The sequence below is a fragment of the Choristoneura fumiferana genome, chromosome 19 (assembly GCF_025370935.1).
Source record: "Choristoneura fumiferana chromosome 19, NRCan_CFum_1, whole genome shotgun sequence".
NCBI classification, from domain to species: Eukaryota; Metazoa; Arthropoda; class Insecta; order Lepidoptera; family Tortricidae; genus Choristoneura; species Choristoneura fumiferana.
In genome coordinates this window covers 1,181,927-1,193,602 of record NC_133490.1, presented here as the reverse complement: position 1 = coordinate 1,193,602, position 11,676 = coordinate 1,181,927, and the positions used below count along the sequence as shown (strand labels likewise).

The 11,676-nt window shown below is 35.9% G+C and overlaps 1 protein-coding gene and 1 long non-coding RNA gene across 2 annotated transcripts in view; one reads left to right on the top strand and one right to left on the bottom strand.

Moving 5' to 3' along the window:
* Nucleotides 1-11,676, bottom strand: part of LOC141438787 (glycine receptor subunit alpha-2-like) — a gene marked incomplete in the record, with an annotated part of 101,697 nt that overhangs the window by 8,675 nt on the left and 81,346 nt on the right. The window contains 2 exon segments of the mRNA XM_074102755.1: nucleotides 257-276; nucleotides 1,813-1,947. Coding sequence (XP_073958856.1) covers nucleotides 257-276; nucleotides 1,813-1,947 — 155 coding nt within the window.
* LOC141438788 (uncharacterized) overlaps nucleotides 1-11,676 on the top strand; it is a 146,109-nt gene that overhangs the window by 89,088 nt on the left and 45,345 nt on the right. The window lies entirely within an intron of this gene.

The following is an 11,676-nucleotide window of genomic DNA, read 5'->3' as shown; positions in this document are numbered from 1 at the left end:
GGTACTAGAATTACGAACATCCGACTCATTACAGCCCTCAGTCTTTCGACTTCGGGCTTCTAATAGACTCTCGTTCGTAATTCCTTATTTACCGCCCTTAAGACACAATGTAATGAAATAAGTGTTTTCTTTCTTTCTTTTTTTCAGTGGAAATTAATATGCGTTTTCTTACCGACATAATGACAATGAGGCAGGTCGGTATGTAGGTGTGAAGAGTGGATACCCGAGGGCGCCGCTTTTAATTTGATATATCACTTTCAAGACAGGTGAAGTTGCCTGCGATAAAAATATATGTAAGTTAAAACTAAACATATGTACTATATCAGTGAAATAGCAAAGGTATCATAGAAGGAAATTGAAATGTCGATGCAGTACCTACTTGCATTGTCACCCAAACTACATTGCATGCCAAATTTCAAGCCGATGCTATTAACCGTTGAAGAGTTCCATCCTGCAGAGACGACCCTGGCTAGACTATCAGGATATCACTACTAGATTATTGTATTGTCACGCGATTTACATAATTATTCCAAATTTCAAGTCAATCTGACTACCTATAGGTAATTTTACCAATTTCCAGTATACTGGAAGTTGGTGAAATTTAACTTGCAAGATTTGTCGAAAATACAAACTGAGACTGCATCCATATGCACAGAAAAAAACAGAAAAAGAGACCAGCGCTGGGAATCGAACCCAGGTCCTCAGCATTCCGTGCTGCGTGCCATACCCCTACACTACCACTGGACAGGAGTAGGTACCTACAGACACGAATTTCTCCTATGCATTCATATCTTAGGTTGCTTATTTCTACTACGCTACGTTAGCTGCAGCACTAGCGACATCTGTGACCGTAAAAGTATCAAATTTGGATTTGAAATAAAAAATACAAAAAGACTCCAAAATAACCTATCATAATTGCAAGATTTGATTACAGACAGACAGACAACGGGACAGGTGAAACTAAATAAAAGCTTGTAAAATAACCAATACTTTACCGAAATCTGTTTGAAGAAGGAAATAATTACCCTCTTTCAGTGCTTGTTATGTATGTACGGGAAACAAGCTGATATTTTCACTGCTTTTACCAGAGGAAGTAAGTACCTTGAATATTTAATAATAATCTCTTGATACTTCCACGCGTTTCTGAGACGGATTAGGGTTCCGTTTGTGACGACTGAGGTATGAAACCCTAAAAATTTTATAAAAAAACTAGTATTATGTGTGACGTCATTTATCATTTACGACAGACTTACAGCTAATGATGTACACTAAACTCGACTTAGCACACAGGCCGGCTATTAAAGTCGATCCTGTTTGCAAACAATTGGACGCAATTGCTTTATGACTTAGCTCAGGGCAAATGAAATATAACACCTCCTTAATCTTGCTTGTCAAGTAGGTACAATCGAGGAAACTGAACCCATGTGGCAGGGTGGAACCTTTTTCACTATCAATTCGCAATAATTTCTTTGGCAGATGTATGTATGAGCATTATATAGTAGCACGCCTTTTCCAAACAACCTATCACAAATTTAGAAAGTAAATTTTATTAGATCAACCTACCACTCCTCAAATTAAAAGTGCAACTGACGTATATTTTGTATCACCATCTTCATCATCTCGGCCTATATACGTCCCACTGCTGGCTGCTTGGCCTATATGCGTCTCTGACTGCGAGAGGAAAATTTTGTATGGCGTAAAAAAACGGTCTTTATAGGAAAAACAAAAGGCACCGATTCAAGTACAATCTGTTATTAGGGCCCATAACCTTTCTTCCACTGCGTGTGACATGCATTCCAAAGTCATACTGACCAGTAGAGTAGACCTGAGTGCAGTCAGCAGTCCGGTTGTGGACGATCTCGAGCTGAGGCAGTTCTATGTTCTCGTCCACCACCAGCGGCACGTCGGGGTCCCACTGGAAGATCAGGTCGTCTGTTGTGTGGGACACTGGAATGAGAAGGGTTTCTGGATTACACAAAGAAGAAAACTGGCCAACTGGAGTAGAGTTCCGTACTAAAATGCAGTCAATATTCATGAATGGATTATTACTCGTTAACTTGACAAGCTTACTAAGCTATTCGAAACTTTTCCGCAACCAAATAAGACGTCTATCAATTTTCAAACAAGCTCAGAAGTGTGAGAGTAAGACAGCCGGTGAAACACTGGCACTTGAGGTATTCCATCTCAGGCCTCTAGGTTGGCAACGCATCTGCAATATCCCTGGTGTTACAGATGTTTATGGGCGGTGGTGATCTCTTACCATCTGGAGACGCACTTGCTCGTTTGCCATCGAGTCGAATAAAAAAAAATAGTTCCTATCAAATTAATATGTCGCTATAGTTGAACGATGAAGTTAACAGACACATTGACGTTCTTGTTTTATGACATGCAAACGATTATCAACTTTAGGCTGGTAGACCACATATTTGGCTGATCCTACAACTATAATGGTTTTGCTTGCAGAGAGGAGGGAGTGGGACACTTCTAACAAAAATAAGCACTTTCAAACACTATACTACTATGTAAAGGGATCCCTAAATCGGAAAATTGTATTAGCAAACCTAAAATTTTTTCAAAGCCATGTCTAATAATCCGTGTGACCCCTCCACCCGTAGAGAAATCAAACGGTTTAGCGGAGAAGAAAGAATGCCTTCCCACTCGCACTTGTTATATATTATGCTATGATAGTAATTTAAGCATTAAATATAGTATGATTTTCACAATAATGTCACGATAAATTGATTGTTATTAAATCAGTAGCGGATGTTGTTATTTTAAAATAAATACCATGTGTCTTTGTGACCTGTTTATGAATAGTAAATTAAGTTTGTTTATTCATAATATATTATTTGATGATTTTACCACTAAAAATTAATTTTATCAAAACATATTTTGTAAGTTGTCTGTCTCTCACGAGTCAAGGTGGGGATGGCCTATAAAAGCCGCCCGACGGTCAGTACTGGACTTTTTTTACTCACTCTTGTGCTGAGAGTCGAGCAGTGCGGACCGGATTGTGAAAAAGTTAAGTACCCACCTTTATACTGTGCTTATATACCCATAAAGTCAATCATACGCCGTTATTTTATACTTTTTATTGACCATTGATATTGATATTGGATATATTACCCACAAACGTGTTATTTACTTCTTTACATAGGTAATTTTTAAGAAATTAAGTTGGTAATCATTATGTACCTACCTCCTGTTTGCCTTTCTAATAAATTATTCATATATTAAGTGATTTCTAAGAAATAAAGTTGATGATTATAAATCTTTATTATGTACATTCTGTTTAATTTTCTAATAAATTACCCGTATATCTAACCTGTAATATGTTGGTTTCATTTTTAGAATATGATAAGCAGTACTATTCCAATACTAAATTAACTATTAATTCATATAGCCATATATACATATATATATATTATAGACTGTAATCCCTGCTGTAAATTTTAAGTAGGCCTTTGACGTATATCCACATAAACGTCTTCTTATAAGCGAATAGTTTATATTTAGGTAGTTCATGTGTACCTAGCAATGAATGATAAATTATAACTATCTATAGTTCTTTTAAAAATCAGTTTATCACATATAAACCTGTACGCTAAGTACATCTACGGGCCATCACAGGAAATCAGTTTTTCTATGGGTCTTCTTCACATTGTAGTAGCAGGTCTGTATGAGTATGTACTTACTCTAGAATCTGAGGCTATTGAACCAAATGAATTATGTTGATCATCAACTAAACTACGAACTACGACTAATAAACAAATAGTAATAGTAAGTATGTTTATCCGTTGCCTAGTGTCCATAGTACAAGCTTTGCTTAGTTTGGGACTAGGTCAATTGGTGTCAAGTGTCACATGATATTTATTTATTTTATTTTTAGTTAAATAGATATTCTAACACACTTAACTGGTTTTTTCATGTTTTAGTTTTACTAAGTAAGTAGTAGTTGAAATGTCCCGCATTCCAAGCAAAAATAATTCCAAACTATTAAGACCTCGCTCATTAGCTCTTATTTCTTTCTCATTCACTACATCGTTAAATACCTCATTAACGCCACGCATCATTACACTCATTCCTTGAACGAACTAAAAATCTTTAACCTGGTAATGGAACGTTCTAACTGCCTTTAAATTTCAAAGGAATATCAACGCTAACTGACGCGAATAAGATTCAAATGGCAACTTCCGAAAACGGTAGATGAAACGTTTCATTCTGAAGTTGCTACTCATGGTGTACTCAAGTACTAGCTCTAATTTTAGGATATTCCAATTTGAACCCTGCTACTGGTAAAAAATAAGGTAGGAAACTAAGCAAAAACTAACTTACTTTTTAATACGGACGAATTCATGTCTATTTTTGAAGAATTTTCAGCGTAGTGTTAAAGTCTAGAAAAGCCCTCGTATGGTGAATCTATCATCATCCCAGCCTATATACGTCCCACTGCTGGGCACTGGGTGAATCTATATTCGTATCTTATCTAAGTAGTTACATATAGAGAAGTTTATGTTCCTAATTAGAATAAATAAGTTTTTTATTTTTATAGTAACATTATACATATATATATATTCTTAGCTGTGGGAGAACATGGAGATATCTTTACATAAAATACTTTACCATACATTTTTCTGCAACAAGACCTAAAACGAATTAATGATTGAAATCTCTTTAGAGAAACGTGCACGCGGCATACTAAATACTGGCCACTTACATTTCGTTAGGTCTTAATTTAAAAAAAAAATATCAAAAGTTTCACGGCGGAATATCTTTTCAAATAAATGATAAAAGCGACATAATATTATGGATAGTAAAACAAAAATTATCTCCATGTTCTCCCACAGCTATAATTTTGAAAAAAATACATGTTATAGCTCATTTGCGAGTGTATCACTGGTGAAAAAATTAGAGCGGTCCCTAAAGTGGAAGTAAATAATAAAAAATATGAAATCTTCAGTCAGCATTTTTTTTCTCTATGCAGTGGGACGTATATAGGCTGGGATGATGATGATGATGATGATGATGATGACATAATGAAAATGTTATTCATGTCAAATAATCATCTGTAGTGAATGAACAAAATTTGTAATGCACGCTAAGATAGGTTGAAAAAAAAAGAAGATATTGAAGAAAAATCATTTTATCTTTTATACAAAAAACTATTAAGTTTGGGGGGCTGAAATTTTGCCAATTTATTACTAAATGTAGAGCCACACCATCCATAAAAATTACGAGCCCAAACTCGATGGGGGCAGAATCACTTAGCTTATCCTGGCCCGGCCTTTCAGTTTAATTATTTTGATGATCAATATTATTTTCCAGTCATTATAATTAATTTTAGGAAGCCATTTCTATATTGTTTGGTGATTCAGTTTTAATGACACGTCTATTATTTTGGAACCCATATTTGATGATCAATATTATTTCCGAGTAATTTTTAAATAATATTTATTTAACCGTTTTAATATTATTTGGTGATTCAATTTAGTTGACAGATCTAGGGTAGACCGGGGACAACTGAAACGATTTTACCTTAACCGCCTGTAACTTTTTTATTTTCATGGTTAGAAAGATGTAGACCTAAATTATTTCAAGTTTAGTTATCTGGTCCCTAAATAAGATGAACTTGAAAGGTCTAGCATCCATAGTTACTTGACCATAACGTAATAAAGATAATGGGGCAGAGTGGTTCAATTGACCACACATGGCTGACAATTGAAACACTATGTGGGGTCAATTGAAACACCCTAATATTTTCGGCAAAATTAAAGTAATTTTATCTGTTATAATCTATTTCATCGCTACCATAGTATACAATGAGCTCATCAAAATTCCACATGCATAACATAAATATTTTACAATTTATGACCTTCTGAACATCTCGATTTAAAAAACGCGCATAAAAAAAATGTATAGGACTTTTAGCTGTCTTTGTTGCTGTTACCTTATAAATTTAACTTAATCGAAGTAGTTATGATTCAAGAGTAAACAAAACAATACAGAATTAAAGTGGAGAAAGCATATTCATTTTTCATACAAAAGTGCTTGTTTCAATTATAACAATGTTTCAATCATAACCACTCCGATATTTTATTTATAAAATTATTTAAGTTCATATGCCAAGATGAAATAAAAATGTTCTTAAACTTTTTCTGATATAAATATATGAATTCCATAAAAATTTAATGAAAATTAAAAATTAGGTCTGTTAGAAATGTTCTTAATATATAAGTAAATGTGTCTACTCCAATAATTATTCGTGATACTTATATATTCTTTATAAACGAAAAATTGTTAATGAATGGTTTCTAAAGAAAATAAAAGTCTATCACGAATAATTATTGCATCAGACACAATATATATTAAGAACAGTTCAATCAGAATACATTTTTAATTTTAATTCAATTTTTACAGCATAATCGAGAAAAACTAACAAAAATGCACCGTTGCCAGCTCAGCAGGTATAAACGCTCTTACAATAACCAACCTTATCTGTTAATAATTGTAGGTACCTACTTATAGTCAGTCTCGTGAAAATACTGAAGTATGTGTAGTTTATACCTAACGCCTTTATGCGAATTTGAAAAAGGAATATTTTTAATTGCACATCAAATAAATAATTGCCTATCAATTTATTCTCATCATTTATATACCTTTGTACATCAATTAAATTATTTCAATACAAATAAACTAAATGTTTAGCAAAACTAGTACTGCAGATAATTCGAAAATATACATCAACACAAACTATACAAAAATACTACAATCACATCAAAAATACTGACTCCACAGCAAATTAACTAGAGCGTGCGTAGATGATACTCATTCTCATAGCAAAATAACTTTTACTGTAAATTTGGCACCAGAAAATTAGGTACGACGACGAACGGAGCGAGAAGGATCGTCATTGGTGTATCTAGGGTTATTATTCAGGGGAGGCCTGGCCTAGATTTTTGTGTGAAGATATCAGTATTATATAATTTTGAATCGGTAGCCCAACAACCTGGGGTGGGTAATAGACCATACTGGGGTGGGCACGGCCCACCCGGCCCCCCTCTATACGCCTATGAGGAGCGTTAGGTACAATTGTGACCAGAACCTTATTTATTTGGCCCCTAATAGTGCTGGTTATGTAAAAAGTATACCTATACATGCTGAAAATAAATTGATAGGTAATTATATATTTGATGTGCAAAAATAGAAGCTATATAAAAAAAAGAGTTACAGTTTTGTATTTTTTTTATTAGGTTATATTTTGAGTGGAGTATTTTGCTGTGTTATCCGTAATTTTGATTCGATTTTTTTTTTAATAAAAAAAGTCTTTTATGTGCGTTTAAATACTATCCTTTGAAATTTATATTAAAAAGTATTATTATTTAGCGGTTTTAATTTGACACTACAAAATAAAATATTTTTTAACTAGGTCAAAAATAGCAGCAATGTTTGTGAACAGCATGTATGTGCATCGAACACAGAACCTCCTTATATTTGAAGTGGGTTACTTTGGGGACGATTAAAACGCGTGGATGATAAAAACGTTTCAATCGTCCACAAGCAAGTTGTTTCTACCGTCCCCACATCACATTTTTTAATTCAAGGTCAAATATTACTCATCAAAGACACTCTAAAGCTGATCCATAACAATCAAAACACGCGTTTATTCCTTACTATTACCCTCCAATAATTTAATCAGTCAAAATACAAGAGTAAACAAAGTTATAAGAAAAACATAGTAGATCACAAATTCATGTTTTTGACTGCGAAAAATTTCGATGGCTCTTCGACAAGTCCACGCCGCTCGGTCGCTCGAGCGCTATTGGTCGAGGATTCAGCCGTGGCCGACCGCGTGTTCTGAGTGTTGCGTCATACCCGTAGGTATCATAGTTTTCGAGAAATTTGACTTGTTTCAATCATAACGTGTTTCTATTGTCCCCGGTCTACCCTACTATTTTAGGAACAAATATTATTTATTAGGTCGCCGAAAACGCATTTATTAGGTGAACAATAAAATCATACCCCTTTTTAGGGTTCCGGATCCAAAATGGCAAAAACGGAACCCTTATAGTTTCGCCATGTCTGTCTGTCAGTCCGTCCGCGGCTTTGCTCAGAGACTATCCATGCTAGAAAGCTGTAGTTTTGGACGGATATATAGGTAAAGTATGCCGACAAAATGGTGCAATTAAAAATTCAAAAAAAGAATTTTTAGGATACCTCCCATACACGTAAAGTGGAGGTGATTTTTTTTTCTCATCCAACCCTAGTGTGGGTATCGTTGGATAGGGTTTTAGAACCATTAGGGGTTTACTAAGACGATTTTTCAATTCAGTGATTTGTTTGCGAAAAATTCAACTTTAAAGTGCAAATTTACATTAAAATCGAGCGTCCTCCCCTCTCTGAAATCTAAAGCGGTCGGTGGAAAAATTGAAAAAAACCAGGATGGTAGTAAGTATATCAAACTTTCAAGGAAAACTATAGCGGCTAAGTTTGCTTGAGAATTATTAGTATAGTTATGAGTAAATAGCAGCCTAAAGTATAAAATATACCTAAACTTGGGAGATTCCGTATAAAATATTTTTTTCGTAATGGCTACGGAACCCTATTTTGGGTGTGTCCGACATGCTCTTAGCCGGTTTTTAAAATTCCAACCGCTACAATTACTGACATGAAACTCGGCGGGTGTTTCCTACGCAGCGTTAATAATATCCACGATGTTATCTTTGGGATTTCCGCGGGAAAACAGTAAAATCCTGTTATTTTCCGCATACCCGCGGAACGCAATTAAAAACATAATTTCGCGAATCGGTTAAAACCAGCGTACTTTTACCCACTAGGCCGTTAATGTTAAAAAAATATGTTCTCCTTTCGTATCCTGAAATAACCATTGTGCAGTAAAAGCATCCGCAACGTAAACAGACAGACGAACAAAGGGAACTCAACAAGGGTTTATCCACGCAACCTGAAAAAGACAAAGCCTGTAACTTGACCTGCTCTGACCTTTAGGACGTACTTTGGAAATGATTTGAGTGTTTAATGCATTACGTTTTGAAACTGAGAACGGTTGGAAAATATTGATCACTCTTCGTTTGAGTTCACACACACACACACACACACACACACACACACAAACATCACGCCTGTATTCCTAAATGGGGTAGGCAGAGCAAACGTTACCGCTTCGGAGCCACTTTTAGCAACTTTAGGTTTAATGTTTGACAAAAACGGTACAATAGTGACAGGTTGCTAGCCTGTCGCCTACGGTATACCTTAAACCTTATACCTATCCTTTGTCGCCTCTTACGACATCCACGGAAGAGATGGAGAGGTGTAATTCTAACCCGACACCACACGGGTAAACGTTCACGTTTGAGTTCACGGAACCAATTATACACTTATGTTTGGGTTATCAAGGTTCCGTACCCAAAGGGTGCCAACGGAACCCTATTACTAAGACTCCGCTGTCTATCTGTCTGTCTGTCCGGGTTATCAAGGTTCCGTACCCAAAGGGTGCCAACGAAACCCATTACTAAGACTACGCTGTCTGTCTGTCTGTTTGTCTGTCTGTCCGTCCGTTTGTCACAGGGCTCTATCTTTTGAGCCGTAATAGTTACACTTGAAATTTTCACAAATTATGTGGCCGCTATAACAACAAATACTAATATAATACAGTAAAATAAATATAAAAATAAAACAAAATACCACCTTGACTTAGTCCCAAACTAAGCAAAGCTTGTACTATGGATACTAGGCAACGGATAAACATACTTATATAGATAAATACATACTTAAATACATATTAAACATCCAAGACCCGAGAACAAATATTCGTGTTATTCACACAAATATCTGCCCCGGCCGGGAATCGAACCCGGGACCTCAAGCTTCGTAGTCAGGTTCTCTAACCACTTGGCCATCCGGTCGAATAATAAGGGGGCTTCCATACAACAAACGTAATATTTTTGCAATGCAACAGGTACACAATTGAAATATTCACAGAATATTTAGTTTTATATTAAATCACTTTAAAAATAAATAATCTAATTAAAATAAAATAAATATTTAAGGTAGGCTCCCATACAACAAACTTGTTCCTTTTTTTCGTTTTTTTTGCTAATGTCTAATGTTGTATAGATAATGGTACGGAACCCTTCGTGCGCGAGTCCAACTCGCCCTTGTCCGGTTTTTGGCATTACGTCACAACGACACCATCATTAGAAAAAAACCAAATAAAAATAACTCAAATCTAAAATTGCCGGTCCTTCACACGTCCCCCTGAATCCCACAACACTCGAGTCGAGTCGCCGATACAGTCCAGAAAATGATGGCTGAGAGCCCCTTGGAATGTGGGGCAAGTGTCTCGAGCCCTCGGAAGCACTCCGGGTCTGTGAAGTCAGCAACTTTTATCGCCGATCAGCTGAAGCCCGAGCGCTTGAGGGTCTGTTGACGCTTGGATCGTCGCAATGTATAGATTGCCAATATTAGATAGCGGCTAAAAATAGATGCTTTGATTCCTTGGTGAGGGTAAAGGTAATTGCGTGCTTCGGATTTCGGCTTTAGGATTGGGCAAGCGGTTGGAAAAGTAGTGGTAGGTAGTTGATTAGAAATCGGGCAAGTGCGAGTCGGACACGCGCACCGAGGGTTTTGTAAAGCACCTTAGCATGTCAAAATATAAGTTCCTATAAGCTATAAGCGGGTTTTTGCTTTTGGTTTATCCTTCTGTTTGCAGCGATAAGATAAATGGGAAAATTTGTAAGTCTGTTTGTTTGTTACGTTATCACAAATTCGAAATTCGAAATTCGGTATACAGATAGAGTCACAGGGAAGGACATAGGATAGTTTTTCTCCTGGAAAATTGCATACTTACCCGCTTATTCATAAACGACAATCAAACCTATTTTACTTAAAATGCCGCTAAAATTCATTTGTCCTTATCTGTCACTTCGACATTTGTATTTGTTAGAAAGGGACAAAGCATTTTTTAGTTAACATAGGCTTGTTAAGTTTTATGAATAAGGGGGTTAGTTTTTAATAAATCTAAAGTCGACTCCATGGTTCCTAAGAACAGATTTTGCCATCTCTCATAGTTTCTGATTTCTCCACACTGACCCATTTTGGATTGATCTCCTGTATAGTTAGGTCAAACCTCTTTTACAAAGCATACCTATCACAAATATAAATATAGAAAGTAAATTAAACTTACCTACCTACTAAAACCACCCTCCCCTCACCCCTCAAATTAAGGCGCGTCAGACGATCTGTCTCAAAGGATGCGCAGGAGAGCCCTCGAGCCTCGTTACGCGGCCATTGTGAGGTCGCTAAGGGTCTAATTATCGCGGGGTTTGACATAGTTCTTCACGCTGGTGAAACGAGAATTAATGATTTCAGGCCTTTAATTGTAGGTACTTTGAAAGAAAGAAAATTTTGATTTTCGAAAAATTTTGCCAATTAAGAGTCCCCAGTAGGTACGCTCGCGTCCCATACAAACGTAGTTTCGTTCTAATTTACAAGCAGCACTACAGATCAAAACGCAACTTTGCAACTATAATGGGAGCAGCCATCGATATATGTGTACTAACGTAAGAATATAAGTCAATGGGAGCAGCCATTATGATGCTTATAGTTAGGTTTGTTTAAAATAAAATGTAACGGAAAAAAACGAATAACGAATTTCTATTT